The 19,262-nt window shown below is 42.0% G+C and overlaps 1 protein-coding gene across 2 annotated transcripts in view; it reads left to right on the top strand.

Moving 5' to 3' along the window:
* Nucleotides 1-19,262, top strand: part of LOC121876731 (chromodomain-helicase-DNA-binding protein 7-like) — a 119,375-nt gene that overhangs the window by 13,881 nt on the left and 86,232 nt on the right. For both annotated transcript variants that reach the window (XM_042382088.1, XM_042382087.1), the window contains exon 2: nucleotides 8,009-11,413. In XM_042382088.1, the coding sequence (XP_042238022.1) occupies nucleotides 8,099-11,413 (3,315 nt within the window). In that variant the 5' untranslated portion in view covers nucleotides 8,009-8,098. The remainder of the gene's footprint in view (nucleotides 1-8,008; nucleotides 11,414-19,262) is intronic.

Here is a 19,262-nt window from a genome sequence, read left to right as displayed (position 1 = left end):
GAGAGAGACTGTGTGTGAGAGAGAGGCCGTGTGTGTGAGAGAGAGAGAGAGTCTGTGTGAGAGAGAGATGGTGTGTGTGAGAGAGAGAGACGGTGTGTGTGTGTGAGAGAGACGGTGTGTGTGTGTGTGAGAGAGAGAGAGAGACGGTGTGTGTGGAGAGAGAGACGGTGTGTGTGTGAGAGAGAGAGAGACGGTGTGTGTGTAAGAGAGAGAGACGGTGTGTGTGTGAGAGAGACGGTGTGTGTGTGTGAGAGAGAGAGAGAGAGAGAGAGAGAGAGAGACGGTGTGTTTGTGAGTGAGTGTGTGTGTGTGTGAGAGAGGTGGTGTGTGTGTGTGTGTGTGTAAGAGAGAGAGACGGTGTGTGTGATCAGGTGCTGGGCGTGTGTATCCCAGGGGAGTATGGTAGGTATGGTGAGCCTGGTATGGGAGAATGTTGGAGATGACTGGCTGGGCTCTCCCCTAGACCTGGCTAGTGACTGGCTCTCCAGTTCCGTAATCACTTGTTGGTCATGGTACCATATTGGTCAAGTTTATTGATAGGAATCGGCATAATTTGAGGCAGTCTGATAGGTGGGTTAATGTAGGGTGTGGGATGGAGGATGATTTTGAGCGGAGGAAGCATAGCGCGGGGAGGTTGGCAGGCATGGTAGCGGGTGTTGGTCCAGGCCGCCGCCGGCGCCAGCTGCCCTACGTTGATGAGATTGATTTTTTCCCATTGCTGTTGCTGTATGGGTGGGTCTTGTGACGCATTCTCTTCCACCAACAACATTGGCTACCTACATAGGCAAATATAGGCCTGAAGAAGGGCAATGAAGCTGATAAGTTGGGTTGGGTGGGCGCGCGCGCGCGCGGGTGTGTAGCGTTGGTGTCGTGGAGGGAGGACTGGTGGTGACGCTAGAGGAAGTGTGGCGGCGGCCGCTCAGCTCCCACGACCCCTCACCTGCCCCTACCCACCCACCCATCCTCACCACCCACCCACATTCATTATTGTTATTATTATACCATTTTTCCTTCTTCCTCATCCATCTCTACTCCCTTACTACTGGTTCACATAGTTTGTTAAATGATTTCTACTGGACACGGCCATCATGACACAACAAGACAATTACTGTGTAGTGAAAGGTTCAAAGTTTTCACTATAGAAAGTATTGAGATTTCATCTTGCGAAATACTGTACTGAAATTTTACTGAAGCAATTAATTGTACGGTAGCGAGCGCACGCGCGCACACACACACCGTTTGTATTTTCCAAGTTGTTTTCATGGGCACAAAATACCCATAACCGGATTAATTGGTGTTCAGCAAGTACTAATGAGCCTGAAACTATAGCTCATTAAGATTTTTTTTGCAAGGGGCCCCATTGGGGTTCTATTTTCTGATGGGTCCTACAGTAAACTAACTAGCATCCTAAGCTTTAGAATCACTCATAGTTTCCCATCAGAAATAGTTTCCAATGAGCCCTAAGTTGTAATCGTCCCCAGTGATGTATTGAGAAAGCTGTAAGAAAAAGTGTCATGGACGACAAGAATTTTTGGGGGAATGAAGGTGAAGGTCAACTAATGTAATTTGTACAGAGTAGGTGTGGCATGATAACGAATGATGATTTGTGACTGAAAGGAGGGGGGGTGGGTGGGCTGGTGTCATTGGTGCCGTGGCCATAGAAATGTACGTACAGTGCTGTATATTGATAGAAAAAAGAAAGGGGGGGGGGCAGTTAAGACGGAAGGGAGGGTCGGGTTGTTGTGTACTGCAGTCACGTGAGAACAGTGCAGTATTACTTCATTGTTAGCCCTGTCCCTGACTGTACTAACGTCCATTAGTACAGTCAGGGACAGGGCTGTCAAGGAAGGTATAAAAACTTTAATTGTTGGTGACTCACAGGTAAGGTACTTAGACAGCCTTTTGTGGTAAAAATAAAAATAGGATGAGGGTGTGTTTGCCAGGGGCTGGGGTAGGGGATATAGTTGACAGGATGGACAATATCTTGTCTGGTAATGGGAACAAACCCATTATCTGCCTCAGTGCAGGAGGCAACGATATTGGCCGGTGTAGGAGTGAAGAGCTTCCCGATATCAGTCGAGGAATGGTGACTGTACATCACTACTGACCAAGGAGTTAAGACTGCACATCACTACAGACCAAGGAGTACTCATCACTACATAAGAGGAGAGATAGTCGGATACGGAGAGGGAGAAGTTGTCACGATTATGTAGCCCCGGCTGTTTCCATCATAAGCGTATGGCTTTTCCCCTCTGCTACTGACCCGTTGCTGCTATATCAAGACTCCTGCAACATGCTCAAGTAGCTACAGATTCTGGGTAGTGGATGTCACTTATAATAAAAAGATCCTCAAAATATTGTTAATGTATTGAAATTAATTTCCTTAGCTTACTTGGAATGATACAGTATGTTGTTATAGTTTGTTTATTTATAGTAGCTATATTGTATTATATGAGTTGTGGTATCAGTCATATATAACTTGTACACCATACGTGTGTGTAAACAACATAGTGCTTCAGTCTTCACTATATATTAGTGTGTCATAAACTTAATATACAAGGAAATGCTTACATACAACATTGGTAATACAAATTTGGTGTTAAATATTTATATGTACCAGTAGATTGAGAATGTATAATGTAATGTACAGTACTGTACTCGGAATTGAAAAACAGACACTATAATTTATACTGTAATTTGAGTATTTGCTAACAGAAAGTATTCCATTAAGTTGACGTCAAATATGTTGGGCCATGATGCCATTATAATTGAATGTGTACCTGTACTGTTTTATAACAATTTGATAGTAAACTTTTTTATATTTTATAGTACAGTACTGTATATGCAATGTCAATAACTGATACACATTAAGAACAAATATAAAAAGGTGAACATTTCATGGTGAATGACTACATAATACTACTGTACTGCACAGTATACTGTATGCACATTATTTCTGCATTACTGTGTAATAGGTAATGGCTGTCATCTAGTGTGGGTAGCTACTATTAGTTCTGGACTGACAGTTTAGCCCTTGTAACCTTCCCAACTGACCCTTCCTTGTGTGGCACTGCTTTAAGCATGATTTGGACATTTATACAACACTCCATAAGCTCCATACAGAACGTTGGTTAAATTAGCATTAGGGTGTTTAATCATTAGGTGAAATAAGTGGCAGGGGAGAGGTTCTCAGTCTTCATGTTGCCTGATTTTACAGTAATTGGGAGATCCATTAGTGAGATGTTTCTGTTTCTTGCATTTTCATTTATATAGCCAGTGGCATTTCAAGGGAGTCACTGTACACGTGATTTGAAAAATCCGAGTTAAAGTGGGTGATACAGCCCAGTGTTTAGAAGGCTGGCTGTGTATGTACTGTTTTGTATATAAAACACACTAACTAACAAGGCAAAAAACATATTTACCATTGTTGTTTTTAGATTTGGTCAGGCTTTCTCGTGACCCTTGACAAATGGTTTCAGCAGTAGTACAACAACCGTGTAAAAAGCAAGTGTGTTTTGGAAACGGATTACAGTACAGTACTTTGTGAATTACAGAGAGGTGATAGGATGAGAAATATGGATATTAGATGATTTAAAGTGAAGAAAAGGATAAATTGAAACTGTAGAAGGTAGAAGAGGGTTGTGTCCTTGTGGGGCAGACACACCCCATACTGTACTCTTATTCATGTGGTCTCCTCTCTGCAGCTCTTGGAAGGAATACCATACATGTCTTCATGATATTGAATGGTAGATGAGTTTTGAAGGTGTGGAATACAGTGGGGTATGCTATAACGAACGGATTCTACTACGAATATTCCTATAACGAACGGTTTTACCTATAAAATTGAGAATGCTATAACGAACGAAACTCCTACAACGAACATTATTTAATTTTTTTTTTCTAATTTATTGTTTTTTTATTACAAATATTAATGATATTCTTTATTTCAGGGGTTTAGATGCATCTTTATGCACTTTTTTACAATTTTTACAATTTTATATTATATTTTTCAGTGTTAAGTGGTTGTATTTGGGGGCCTGGAACGGATTAATCCTATAACGAACGAATGCTATAACGAACAAGGTTCTAGGACCAATTAGATTCGTTATAGCATACCCCACTGTATAAGCTAAATTGGGTTTTTGGTTTGGTAATAGTGTTCTAGGGTCTTGCAACAAAAAGTATCGGTGCATACTGTAGTGTGAACAATTTGAGACCAGTGACGATAGGTATTGGGAGAGGCTAGTTGTTCCAGCCATATGTTGGCAGCCCTGATTGTCAGCCATATGGCAATACCTAGAGGAGGGGGGGGGTTATGAGGATACACTTACCAACCTTCCCGACATATCACAGTGTATACGTATCGTTTCGGAACTTGTCGATCTCACCCTGCACCGATACTTTTTGGTGCGAGTGTACATGGTTACACACTGGTAATGTTGTGTTGCATGTGATTCACTTGGTTCATTATCTTCAGCTAATAATGTCCATTTTACCACAAGCTCACTGAAAACTCGTACATCATTAAAACAAATTAATGTCTTGGGAAATTGTTGTAATTCCTTGTGAGGAATCTTTTTGTCTGGGAGGAATCATTTTGGGACCCCATTTTGAAAACCTGGCTTGAGTTTGTCTAGGTATCTTTGTGTTGATACTTATCTGTGAGGATGTCTGTATACAGTAGTAGATAAACACTTAGTTGCAGGAGTCGCACTATACTGTACCTGTATTACCACCACACTTGAATACCAGTGTGTGATATTGTACTGGGTTATTCTGTGCAGAAAAATGCTTTATGATGATTTAGATGAGTTTGTAACTGCAGTACTGTACTGTGCATATTGGCTGGATGTTACAGGTACAACAAAAGTCAAGGTCAAATGGAGGTCAAAAGTCAAAACTTTGTCAACATAACTAGTCTTGCAGTACAGTTTGTTAACATAACTAGTCCTGCAGTACAGTACTGTACTCTTTTAATTAGATGGCTTGAGTCTCAAAAGAAATTCTAATCATTATGTACAGAAAAGCTTATTATCCAGGTACAGTACAGTATAGTAAATGTCATGGACACATCTGAAGATCAAAGTCCAACACTTTGTCCAGAGCATAATTCTTACACTGTACTGTATTGATGAAGATGTTTTAACAAGGCATAACATATAGGTGTGTTGTCAGTAGACAAAATGCTGTTTACTGAAATCATTTTATGTCAAAGGTCAAAACAATGTCTTGAATGTGATTCTTGTATCAGTGTACAGTACTGTGGATATTTTTTATGAAATTTCATAGTACAGTATACACAAAGTACAAAAACGTCAAATACGTACAAATTTCTGTCAAAATTTAAGGCCACGGCTGACAAATAGATATCCAAAATATTGGTTTGGTAATACAGTAACTTTTAAAGTTGTAGCCCCTTTGATGACACTGTGCATGTAGTGCAGTGCAGTCACTGTAGAACATTGAAGTTAAATCTGACACAGGTGAAGGTCACTGGAAAAGTCAAAGGTGAAAACCTTATCTTGACTACAGGACTGGACAGTGCATTATAACTTGGTGCAGTAGAGATATTCTGATACAACTTCACTCAAGTAAATGGGAATACTGTATTTGATAATACAGTACAGTACAGTTATGTATACTATACAGGTGCTGTGCTGTACTCAGCTCCCAATTTCAAGAATTAGTATCACTGGTGAAGGTCAAACGTCAAAGAACATTCATATTTATTACATTTTGTACAACATCTATAAAGATGTTTTGATGGATGTCTGATAAATGTTCATCAATATTAGACGAAGCACCAGTACCGTAACATTTCTGAATCATCCCTGACCATATCTACAGAGTACCTCACCAATACTGTATGTACTCTCAGCACCTTGCTGCCCTTTTATCTTTGGACAGGGTTTCCTGTCTATGTTCCAGGTCGGTGGTAGATTTGAAGCGGGTTTTATGACTTGGTGCCATTCCTATTGTCAACCTGCCTTTACAGAGTGGGAACTGGGTATTACACACAAGACCTCCAAATGCCCTCTTAGCCAGAAAGACGGGGTCAACATTCCCAGAGACACTAATCTAAGACTGTCTACCTAAACTACTCAAATTCACCACCAGAACTCCTGCAGCCTCCTGAAACTTTTATTTTTCTAGTTTTGTTGGTCTTCTGTCTTACTCCTGCACCCTTGGCTGGCTTATGATACAAGCTCTTAATTAGCCTTATTGGCACGGTTAACGGACATTTTTTTTTTTATACCAGTATATATATACTGTAGTATAACCCTCCCCTCCCCTAAAAGCCTAAAAGCAAAAGTTGAGAGTTAGACATTACATTTTCTTGTCAAATTAAGAAAAACCCCACAAGGAAATGGACAGTTGGCACTGCAAGCTCTGTTCTGATAAGGATTCATTTAAAGATGAATTTTCAGACAGTCAGACTGAATTAAGCACATGTACACTTTGAAAAACTGAGGCTATGGGAGAAAACTTGAGGTGTATCTGGTTGTGGAGTGAACAGAATAATACAGTACCGGTACTTTAATACTGTACAAAGGTTTTCAGGGAATTCTTTGGTTGCATTAAGGTTTATTGAAATGGGATGTCAGGGAAGGTCCATTTCAGGAGGATAAACTTTTCATACCACATACAGTAAGTCTCATCTTTATCAAATATATTTTAATAGGGAGTATGTAGAAATCCTTGAGAGGGTTTGACAGCCAGTTAACTACATCTGGGTTCGGTGAGAGTAGATTGGTTGTTTTGACACATTTCCCAATAAATTGTGAGTTATGGTACCCCTCAACTCAACAGTGTTTATTTTCACCACAGTCTGCCTATAGGCTGTGTTTACCTCGTCTTGTACCAATTTGGGGGGATTGTGGGGATACTTTCTTCATAATTTGTTTTTTTTTAATACTTTTTTTATCCCCATTTATACTGTAAGATGGGTTTCCTCCAGCAACATGAGCTATATCATATCAGACTTTGCCTCCATTGTCTAGTATCTTGTATTGTATTATGTTGTAGTGTATCATACAGCCTCCTTTGGTGATCTCGGGTTATGGACCTCCTTGCTGTGAGCTGGGGCTCCACCCTCAACTACACATAATTTAGGCCGGATGTTTGTTGTAATTACAGTATGTTGCTTTTCCTCGGGCAGTGTGGGTGTTGCTCTTTGTTTATTGCCGTCATGTGTTTAGCCTCTCTCAGCTGGTGATTTAGGTTAGGTGTACAGTATGTTGAGTTACTGTTCTCAGAATATTCCATTTATAATCACCCTTCCTGTTGAGCTTATTTTTTATTTATATTTTTTAAATTGCTCATTGAATTACTGTACTGTATTGTAAAAAATAAAGGCAAGAGAATATGTGAAGGTGTAACTATGATGATATTTGCAATAATTTGCATGATTGATAATTACATTATTCACTTTTATTACTTTTTTAATGGTTTGAAATGTGTGTTGGGAAAATTCAAGACCGTGGTAGGCTGTCTAGGGACCTATATAATCCCACGTAATCAATCAAATGCAGACATGAATCGTCCTGGCGGGCATAACATAACAGCTGCGTGACTTTTACCTACAGGGCTAATATTTGTTAATACCATAAATAATCATGTATAGAATTGATCTGAAAGTAATGTTAGGGAAGTCTTTGTCTTACAATAAAAATTAGTGTTGTTATACTTTTGTTGTAATTCATTGCAGTTATGTTATTGGGCTTTTGTTGATACATTTAATGGATCTTATATATAAATGTTGTACTGTGCTGTACTGAGGGGCTATGGCAGCTGAGTGGATATAGTGCTTGCCTCCTATCCTAAGGGGAGTTGGCTCAGGCCTAGGGTACTGTACTGTACTCTCACTCCACCCAGCTATGAATGGGTATCTAACTACAGTAGTGTTCAGTACTGTATACAGCTTTCATAATTAGAGTATTGTCACCTTCATATTAGGAATATATTGATGTGCCATTGAGAAACTAATAAGTATTTTCTGTCTTTCCAGGGTGACTGTGCCTCCTGCGTGTAGCGCACCATGAGAAACGATGACGACAGAATGAGTGTTTGATATTATTTATAAATTAATTTATTGATAATGGATAACCTGTCTGGGCTGTTTGGAGATGGAGATCTGAGCGACCTAGACTTGGGGGGGGACTCCTTTGGGGGTCCCCCGGGCCCCACACCCGTCTCTGTATCAGAGTTGGACCTCAACAGCTACTCACAGCCATCATACACAAGCATAGGCTCAGGGGCTGGGGGGCCACCACCACAGGGCCCAGGTCAGAAGATGAGTATGGGTGGTGGGCCCCCTCCCTCGACACAGTCCATGTACCCGGGCCCTGGTGCTGGTGCTGGTTACCAATATGCAGGAGCTCCTGGCCAGCAGCCTCCCATGAGCCAATACCAAGGGAGCCAGTACCCTTCATCATACCCTCCATCTGGACAAGAAATGTATGCCCAAAGACCTGTCCAGCCAAATCAGGGTGTCCCTACCTGGAACAACCAGCCTGATCCATATAATCAGCATTATCAGCAGCAGCCAAATTACTCACAAACAGGTTTGACACCATATCAGAATCAAGGTATGACTAACAGCAGTATTGGAGGCTCTATGCAACAAAACATTCCACAAAATTACCAGGGCATGGCTCCCCAAAGTATGGGTCAGGGATATCCTCCTGGTTCTCAGGGCATAGTTTTTCAGAGTGCACCAAGACCCCCTTATCCTGGGTTTGATCCCCAGAGACCAATGGCTTCCAACTCCCCCAACATGAGCCCCTATGGTGGGGCTCCCCCTGCACCTGGCCAGCCTCAGCAGTATGCTATGAGACAGCCATATCAGACAGGACAGTATCCTCAGGGCCAAGTTCCTATTGGGGGGCAGCAGCAGCAGCAGCACCCTGGCCAACCAATGATGGGTGGTCCACGACCTCAGGGTGATATAAACCAATACCCTGGCACTCAGGTACCTAATGGAACACCAGGTTATAGAACATCATTTTCCCAAGCTTCTCCACAAATGTCGCCTCATCCACAACCATCTCCACGGCCTCAAATGTCCCCAATGCCCCGTAGCATGTCGCCACATCCTCGTCCAAACTCCAATCTAGGCATGACCACTCCTGTGTCTTCACCAGCTTCAATGCCTCCAACATCTAGTGTATCACCAGTTCCTGCCTTAGGTGGGGGGCCAGGGTCCAGCTTGCAGCAGCTGGAAAACATGGTGAAGCCATCTGTTGTCGCCGGTAGAAACACACCCACCAGCCAACGCTGCACCACTCCTACCCAGCCTATGCAGTCACCGGGGCACTATGCTGGATCTTCGGGAGTGCCTAGTCCAATGGGAGGCAGAGCTCCTATGTCTCCTGGCATGGGTAGTAGACCCTCAATGGGCACTCCTATGAGTCCAGGTCTGGGTTCAACTAGGCCTCCCATGTCTCCAGGTATAGGACCTGTTACTACTAGGCCTCCTATGTCTCCAGGTATAGGGCCTGGTTCTGTGCGACCTCCCATGTCCCCGGGATTAGGGCCTGGAGGAGCCCGGCCCCCAGTTTCCCCACAGCAGTGGCAACAAGCACGGCCTATGACCCAGCAAAGTTATGTGCAACCAGGCAGCTATTTACAACAAACTAACTTGGCAGCAGGACAGAGGCCTGCACATCCTATAAGCCAACAACAGTCACCTATATCAGCACAGCAAGGACAAGACTCTGTGTTGCCTGACAGTATTTGTAATGTTAGTGATGGTAATTTGACTCCTAGCACTAGTACATCAAGTGTGTGTTTTTCTCAAAGTAACGGACCAGTGTCGACTCAAAGTGTCAATAGCAATATAGTGAATAGTGCAGTAATTAGTTTAGTAAACAGTGAATCTATTAGTGAGAGTGTTCAGGTGCAGGCATCGTCAGGGCCTACCACAACATTGACAACAACAGTTAATGGGCCCACACAAACAATAACAGCCACACAACGTCAACAGCCCTCAGCACCCACCAACGTGCCTACAGCTTCCAGTTCCCCAGGAAGTGTGCCAACAAGTGCCATGTCTCAAAATGGCATGATGCCAAACACAGTGACTAGTAATGGCTTGCCCCCAAATACAAGGACGCCCAACAGTATGTCTCCAGGCAGCCTATCTAGTGCTTCTGTGCCAATGGGGATCTCTCCGTGCGGTCCCCAAGGCTCAGGAATGATGAGGTTCCCCAGTCCACATGGACCTCGAAGTCCCTATCTACAGCAGACTATAAGTCAACCAGGGTATAGAATAATAGGACCAGGGACCTATGGTCCTCAGGGACAGGTGTCACAGGACCAGATGACACTTGGTTCTGGCCAGCTACAACCTGGTCAAGTGGCATCAGGTGGCCCCACTCAAATGCAGCCTGTTGGCCCCACTCAAATGCAGCCTGTTGGCCCCACTCAGATGCTGCCTGGTGGTCCCACTCACATGCAGCCTGGTGGTCCCACTCAGATGCAGCCTGGTGGTCCCACTCAGATGCAGCCTGGTGGTCCCACTCAAATGCAGTCTGGTGGTCCAACTCAGATGCAACATGTTGGTCCCACTCAGATGCAGCCTGGTGGTCCCACTCAGATGCAGCCTGGTGGTCCCACTCAGATGCTTCCTGGTGGTCCCACTCAGATGCAGCCTGGTGGTCCCACTCAGATGCTTCCTGGTGGTCCCACTCAGATGCAACCTGGTGGTCCCACTCAGATGCTTCCTGGTGGGCCCACTCAGATGCAGCCTGGTGTTCCCACTCAGATGCAGCCTGGTGGTCCCACTCAGATGCAACATGGTCCTACTCAGATCCATCCAGGAGGTCCTAACCAAATGCAACTTAGTGGTCCTGGCCAAATGCATCCTGGTGGTCCCACTCAGATGCAACATGGTGGTCTCAACCAAATGCAACTTAGTGGTCCTGGCCAAATGCAGCATGGTGGTCCTGGTCAAATGCAGCATGGTGGTCCTAATCAAATGCAACATGGTGGTCCCAGTCAGATGCACCAGGCAGGTCAGTTGACTTCCATGGCACCAGGCCAAATGCCTTCAAGGCCTGCTGGTCCCCCAGGTCCCACGAACCAAATGCCCGTTGGACGTGGAGGGCCAATGTCTACGTGTTCACCTGGTCAGGTTCCCACCACTGGTGCTGCTGGTCAAATGGGTCCTGGCCAGATGGGTTCTGTGGGACAGATGGGATCTGGGATGCACACCCAAAATCCCATGGGTCCTGGAATGACAACTGGAGGGCCCATGGGAATGCCACAAGGTGCTGTGGGAGGGCCTGGCATGACACCACAAGGACCTCATTCAATGCAACCTCAAATGAACTTCAGTTATGAAATCCAGCAGTGTCAACAACAACTACAACAACTCTACAAAATGCCTCAGAGCGTCCAGACACAGCAAAAGGTAAGTACAGTCCTTCAGTGATAACTTAACTAATTTTTCCAAACTTTTAGACCTTAAATTTCTTATGAAAAATTGTGTTTAGGGCTGCTTCAGAATTTCTGTTTACAGTGGTTATGAAAATTTGCTAAGGATCCTATGTCTACTGTACATATCATTTGACCATGCTCATTAGAAATTGATTTGTAATTTCTTTGATGCTTTGAGAGTACAGTACTACACTGTATGAACTCGTTATAACTTTGTAGCACACACACACACATCATTGTTCTAGTAACTGTCTGAGAAACTTAAAACTTACATGTAGAAGATTATATATATATGGGGGGGGGTTAATGGAAATTCTTGTTACTGTACAGTATTCTTGGTGTGGAAAAGTTCTTGTATAAAATGTTTGTAGGCACTGTGGTGGGTATTCTAAACCAGAATATAATTTTTATAACATTGATTAGATGGGAACTTTTCCCATGAAATTTATTTATGAGAGGAATTTCTTCTCATGAATATAAGTTGCTGAAATACTTTTTGTAAGCAGCTTTTTGAGATAATTCCAGTATAATAAACTTGAATCTTTCCTTGCCAAACCTCCAATGTAATTTTCTTTGTTATGGCTAGATATACTACTGTACAGGTACTTGTTTTATTTTCAGTAAGGATGGTCTGATCTAAAACAAAACAAAAATATTTGGGAGTGTTTTTAAGGCAGCTTTTGAGGCCCTGCATGTGTCTTTGTTTACCATACTGTATCATGGTGGCCAAGGATGTTGGCCTCTTGAATGGCAACAATGACCCTCCGTCTAAGAAGAATGTCTTATGTCTTCTGTGCTGTGATCCTCTTCTGTTTTGGTTGTTGTTTGTCATCATCAGTACCTAGGCCTGGTAGTTTGGGCACTGTACTATATACAGTACTACAAGTACACTACTGGGTGTTCCCACTCAGATGCAGCCTGTTGCTCCCACTCAGATGCAGCCAGGTGTTTCCACTCAGATGCAGCCTGGTATTTCCACTCAGATGTAGTCTAGTGGTCCCACTCAGATGCAGCCTGGTGGTCCCACTCAGATGCAGCCTGGTGGTCCCACTCAGATGCAGCCTGGTGATCCCACTCAGATGCAGCCTGATGGTCCCACTCAGATGCAGCCTGGTGATCTCACTCAGATGCAGCCTGGTGATCCCACTCAGATGCAGCCCGGTGGTCCCTCTCAGATGCAGCCTGGTGGTCCCACTCAGATGCAGCCTGGTGCTCCCACTCAGATGCAGCCTGGTGGTCCCACTCAGATGCAGCCTGGTGATCCCACTCAAATGCAGCCTGTTGGTCCCCCTCATTCATACTCTGGTGGTTTTTCCAACCAGACTACGTAATGCTGTACACTAGTGAACCATGAACTACATTTTACGAATGTTTCCTATTTTATCACTTGCAGTACTGTACAGTACTCTATGTTGTAATGTACATACATTAAGTGAAGCCATGTTAAATGTGGGTTATTAGTACAGTGTAATTGAGTTCTTATTTCCTGTACTATACAGTATATTATTTTAGGTAATAATAAACCTGATGGCTGATGGGATCTAACACACATTATTTCATCAACAACTCTGTTGTGTGGCTGTGAAACCTGGTTGCTTCAGATTACTGTACAGATATATGAAGAAACAGGATACAATATAAAAGTGGAAAGTTGCTGCTTAAAATGTGGCTTATCTAACCAACTTTTTTTAAACTGAGTTGGTGTGAGAGCAAGTGAGGGCTTTGGTCCCAGGCCTGAGGCTGCTGTTTCAACAATCAGGCATTACCTCGGGTCACTTTATGGCAATATTGCACTACAGATGAGTGATACACTTTTTACTGCCGCTTGTATTTTCATTTCTCCTGAGTGAGAGCATCACAAGGAGAGCTATATTGACCATGTTGTGGCATCACTGTGTAGAGTCCAGTGGTTTCCATCCTTATCATGGCAAAGGAACCCTGTAAGCCACATATAATATTTCTGGAACCCCAGTCATCTCTATCTACTCTATTCCCTTCTCAAGCAAAATTACAACTAAATTACATATCAGTGAAAAAAATATACAGTAAACTTCCTCTAATCTGGACCAATGGTGGGGGGGGGGGGGCTGTCCGGTTTGGCTGAAATTCCAGGCTGAGCGGAGGTCTGTAGTGTCTACTGTAGCTGTACAGTATTGCCAGGTGGAAAATTCCAGAGAATGGGAGATTTCTGACTCAAGCTACCTAAGAACACTGAACCTATGATCTTACTGTAATTTTTAGCTTAGACTTAGCACCCTCAGAGTTCATATTCGCCATTTGAAGGATTTTTTAGCCGTTTAGGATTTTAACATCTGTGGGAAAAAGTAAATTTTTCCCGGGTCTTTCTTATGCTCATAGCAACTTGGTGCTGGCTCTCAGTGCTGTACAGCTGTACTCAGTGAGTCACCTATCAGTTGGTGTTGCCGGGAGCTCTCAAACGTCTGGCAGCGGTGCTGTCTAGGCTGTTGTACTTAGATCCATACAAGCCTCTTACCCTAAAAATTACAATACTGTACCTCCATTTGATGGCTCTTTTCATATATATATATTCTGTATATATACCCGTATATATATATATATATATATATATATATATATATATATATATATATATATATATATATATATATATATATATATATATATATATATATATATATATATATATATATATATATATATATTAGAACTGATTTTTATAAACCCCGGTATAGACATTTCTTACTTTATTTCATAAAAGATTTGAGTTCCCATCATTATAAAGTACTGTATTGTGTAGAAATATTCTTTATGGATTTTTTTACAGTCTTGTAGAGAACTTATTCAGGGTCATTATGGCACCAAAATAATCTTTCTACCACAATTACAACAGATGCCATTGATAAAGAATTTGATACACTTTTTCACTAGCCGTAAATATTTTTGCTCGTGGCCGTAGCCTGATATAATAGGAAAGTGATAAGAGAAACATACAAAGTAGAAGAGCATTTCTTATGGTATACATTATTACTACACTATAATATGGCTGTTGTTGAAAATTAGAAGCACATAGTATGTGTTACTGTACTTATTAATTATTAACTTATCATGGGGTGGTTGAGGCAGGAGGTGATTGTACGACTCGCAATGTATGGCACCAAAGGTGGTGCTGAGGTTGCATTTTCTCTGCTAATTTCATTGACTGTATCTACTGTACACTATTCATATTTCTTAAGGCACTTCCGCTGCTTCCTCAGAGGAAACTGTTGAGTTACCTTTCCTGTACAAACAGAGTTTTGTATGTGCTTGGGTTGGATAATGTACATGCGCCTGATGCTGTACCCCAGTCCAGTTTTCAAGGGGATCCGGATTAAGCAACTCTGGGTTAGAGGGAGTTTACTTGTATATATTTTAATGTTAAGCTCAATTTAAAAAGAGTTCCATTTAATATTGTCATTACAATTTTATCAGTAAATTTTACGGAACCCTTGAAAGATGCTTGCCGAACCCTTGTTTTCTGGGAACCCCGGCTGGGAACTGTTGGTGTAGAGTCAGGGACATTACAGTACAGAACAAACACACCAGCTGGTGGCATGTGGGAGAAATTACGTTGATAACTTCCAGTAGTTTTATGGACTAACCAACAGCAAAAAACCCACTTTCTTCTGTGCACTTTCATTGAATAAATGTGTAATTTGGTTGTGAAATTTACCTGTTATTGCTATTCCTGGTTCAGTATTGATATACTGTAGAGTAGTGGCTATCCAGTGTCTGGCCATTTATTAAAATTTCATATTTTATCTGAGCAATGTTATTGCAGAATTCTGTATACTAGATTGACAGATTTTAATTTTGAGAAGGATAAATAGGCTCCACAGTACAGCAATAGTCTAGTGAAGAGGCATTGTCTGGAGTTGTTTTGGGTGTGGGAGTCTTGTCCTCCACCCTCCAGACTCATCGTCTTACAGGCTGCTTTCCTCTCAGTGTTGTGGTCCACCAAGCTGTGGTGATTTTAGTTCATATTAGATTTTCACGGTCCAAACAGCCTCACTGATTTGACATACAATAAAAAAAACTGAAAAAGGCTAAAAAGGAATTGATGACCGCTCATGTTTTTTTTGTTGTTGTTGGCTACTGTAGTTTAATTGCTTATTGTTCAACGTTTCTGTTGTGAACTGGTTGAGTATTCAATGTAGTGTATAGTAGTGAGTCATGTACAGTATAGGTAACCCTGTAGATGGCTCCTCTACCATTAACCGTACTGTACTGGGGTTTATCTTTGACTTACCACCATGTTTTGTCGAGTTATTTTTGGGTGTTAAATAATGTCCTGGTTATAGTCATGTTTTATGCCCTGGCTAGAAACATAAGACACACACACACACACACACACACACACACACACACACACACACACACATTAAGATACCTTGTGTTTACTTATGTCACCTTGTGTATCTTGTCTCAGCTGTGTGTATGACCAAAAACTGTATGTATGAATGTTTGCCATTTCATCAGTCAGGTGAATAAAGATTTAAGTACAGTGCTGCTCAGGTATTCTTCGGTTAACATTATAATAGATATTTTTCCAAGAAGTATTGTTATCTGCTTAGTACAGTATTGTATGTACTGTGTGTATAAAGTTAAGTAGAATCCTGTTTATAAATACAAGTACTGTACTGTACCGGGCCAGTACATTCAAAGATAAAAAATCCCAAACTTTAAAAGTACAGTACAGTACATAATGCAAAAGAGAATCAGTATGGTGTTATATTTAAAGGGGTAGCCATGATTCTAGTGTGTTTGTAAGTTAGACCGCTCTGTGCACTGCTGTCACCCACATGTTCTGATGCATGGTGTGAGGGCATTAGTTTTGTCTATATCGTATTGTGCAGCGCTTAATTTATTTACAGAGAAAATTTGGCCGTATATATTTAAAGACTAGCTGTGTGTGTGTGTGTAGTTGGCGTCTTGTTGAGCAGAGTAGCTGCGTGCTTTTACCATTTGAGGCAAGGTAACTGTTTGGTTATATTAGGGGATGTTAATGTGATGTAAGACTAGTGGAGGTTTAAGAACATACACTACACTACAATAGAGTACAGTACTTACTGTAATGTGAGGGGTGTGAATATCATCATCACCTCTACGCCTTCATCATCAAGGAGCCTTTGCGGCCATCTCATCTTCAATCCTAAGGTGCAATTTGATTTCCTGGTTTCCTTGTCTTTAATTTAAAACACAATACAGTAGTATTGCACTGCACTTAACCCCTTGGTACATGGGTGTCTGTGTGCTGAATAATCATCTGGTTTTGGCCAAATATTTTTAGCAAAAATAAAATATTAAAAGTGGTATCCCATAGTGAGGGAGCTAGTGATGCATGTGTTTACACTGATACACACTCGCATGCTGTACGGTACAGTATTGTGTATTTGGAGTTGTATTTTATGCCTCCGTTGCTCAACAACTGTGAACTGTGATAAGATTTTAGGTACTGTACATTCAAAGATAACAAACAGCTGACAGTGTGTATGGACCTCACAAGGCTCCTGTGTTGTGTTAAAAGGACAACATATAAGGACAAGTTGGAGTAGCCATCCAATCATGGACAGTTCAGTACAGTACAATACTGTGGGAGGATCGGCATTAGAGTTTGTCAGCTTACAAGGATGCATCAGACGTGTGTAGTCAGAGAAAATCTTCTTCTAATAAATTTGGAAATTGCAAGCCATTAACAAATATACATTTATCTGTTCTTTCATGCAAGTATCTTTGAGAAAATTTCGTAATACATACATTGACCTTATTCTCCAGTACTGTACATAAAAAATAACGTGTGTACGGACTTCTGATGCACCCTGTATTGACTCGTATCAATTTAATGGATATATTGATGTTGTCAGTATGAAATTTAATGCAATTTCGGTACATGAAAAGGGCCAATAAATTGACATGAATTTTTTGCTGATAATCAGTATCAGGTATACATCTTCATACATTGCTGACATGGCACTTAATAAATTTTCAACACGATCTGTCAATATGTTCTTCCATTTATTGTTGGCATGTTAGGTTTTTTTATGAGAAAATTACTGTTACGTGACCATATTATGTAAACACTGCTACAATACAGTAGTCTTCACTAATGAGTCACTTGTACTGTTTACTGCTTGTATCCCTTTTAGGGTAATTCTCTTCAGGATTTATTCTTCCCATGGTGAATTACAGTACAGTACTGTGCAAGATATTTTTACAACTTCAAAAAGGAGGTTGGAATTGTTAAGGTCAGTGATGGAGTCAGCTATTAAGTAAGAATATTAGATGCGTCCCATGTAAGTGTCGGCTATCGTGTTGCCAGGTGCACTTTTAGGTGCAATATTGGCTGTTATAATGATATAAAAGATGACATAAAACATCATTTACATGTTAACATTTATGTGATTGTGTCTTATAAATTGGTACTGGTATTTAAATTTGGGTGAATTGCTTTGGGTTAGGTTAATGTACAGTACTGTACTGTACATCCGTCAATCTAATAGATGTGAGGAGTACATACCCTGTACTGTGAGGAGTAGAGAAGAGATTTTGTTGAATGGAATGTAACAGATGTCACTTTAATCTTCAAGCTTGTGGCAGTGGACAGGTTCAGCACGGGTTCAATGTACATTCCTGCAGACATATTGCGCCTTTATAGAAAGTATTTAATATACATGAGACATATGTCAAATGAGCACTGACTAAAACATGAAATACATTACTGTATATCATTCATTACAAATGTTGAGTTGGTCCATGCTGGCTTATGTATCTACATGTTACAAGTTCTTCAAGGTTTATTTTGCAGTTCATGGGTGATAAATAATGCATGTACTGTACTGTATTGTCATTCATCTATACTACTATTGTATGTAATTTTTACTATGGTACTGCAGTTTGTTGTGGTATTGCTCCTTTTCCATTGGTTTATCCTAAAAAGCAATCTCCCACCATTTTAAAACTGAAGTGAACCCCCAAACATAATAACTCAGTTTACACACATCAGTGGATGTTAGCTGTAGGGACGGTGGTCATCATCAGTGGGTGTTAGCTGTATGGACGGTGGTCATCATCAGTTGGTGTTAGCTGTAGGGACGGTGGTCATCATCAATGGATGTTAGCTGTAGGGACGGTGGTCATGGTCAGTGGATGTTAGCTGTAGGGACGGTGGTTATCATCAGTGGGTGTTAGCTGTAGGGACGGTGGTCATGGTCAGTGGGTGTTAGCTGTAGGGACGGTGGTCATGATCAGTGGGTGTTAGCTGTAGGGACGGTGGTCATCATCAGTGGGTGTTAGTTGGGGGGCGGTGGTCATGGTCAGTGGGTGTTAGCTGTAGGGGACGGTGGTCATGGTCAGTGGGTGTTAGGGTAGGGACGGTGGTCATGATCAGTGGGTGTTAGCTGGGCGGTGGTCATGACTGGGTGTTAGCTGATGGTCATGGTGGGTGTTAGCTGTAAGGATGGTGGATGTTAGCTGTAGGGACGCGGTGGTCATGGTCAGTGGATGTTAGCTGTAGGGCCGGTGGTCATGGTCAGTGGGTGTTAGCTGGGGACGGTGGATGTTAGCTGTAGGGACGGTGGTCATGGTCAGTGGATGTTAGCAGTGGTCATGGTCAGTGGGTGTTAGCTGTAGGGGCCCGGTGGTCATGGTCAGTGGGTGTTAGCTGTAGGGCGGTGGTCATGGTCAGTGGGTGTTAGCTGTAGGGACAGTGGTCATGGTCAGTGGAGTGTTAGCTGTAGGGACGGTGGGGTCAGTGGGTGGTCGGTGGTCATGGTGGGTGTTAGCTGTAGGGATGGTGGTCATGGTCA

Source organism: Homarus americanus, unplaced genomic scaffold, assembly GCF_018991925.1.
Source record: "Homarus americanus isolate GMGI-L3 unplaced genomic scaffold, GMGI_Hamer_2.0 scaffold50281, whole genome shotgun sequence".
NCBI lineage: Eukaryota > Metazoa > Arthropoda > Malacostraca > Decapoda > Nephropidae > Homarus > Homarus americanus.
This window is presented reverse-complemented; position numbering and strand designations above follow the sequence as displayed.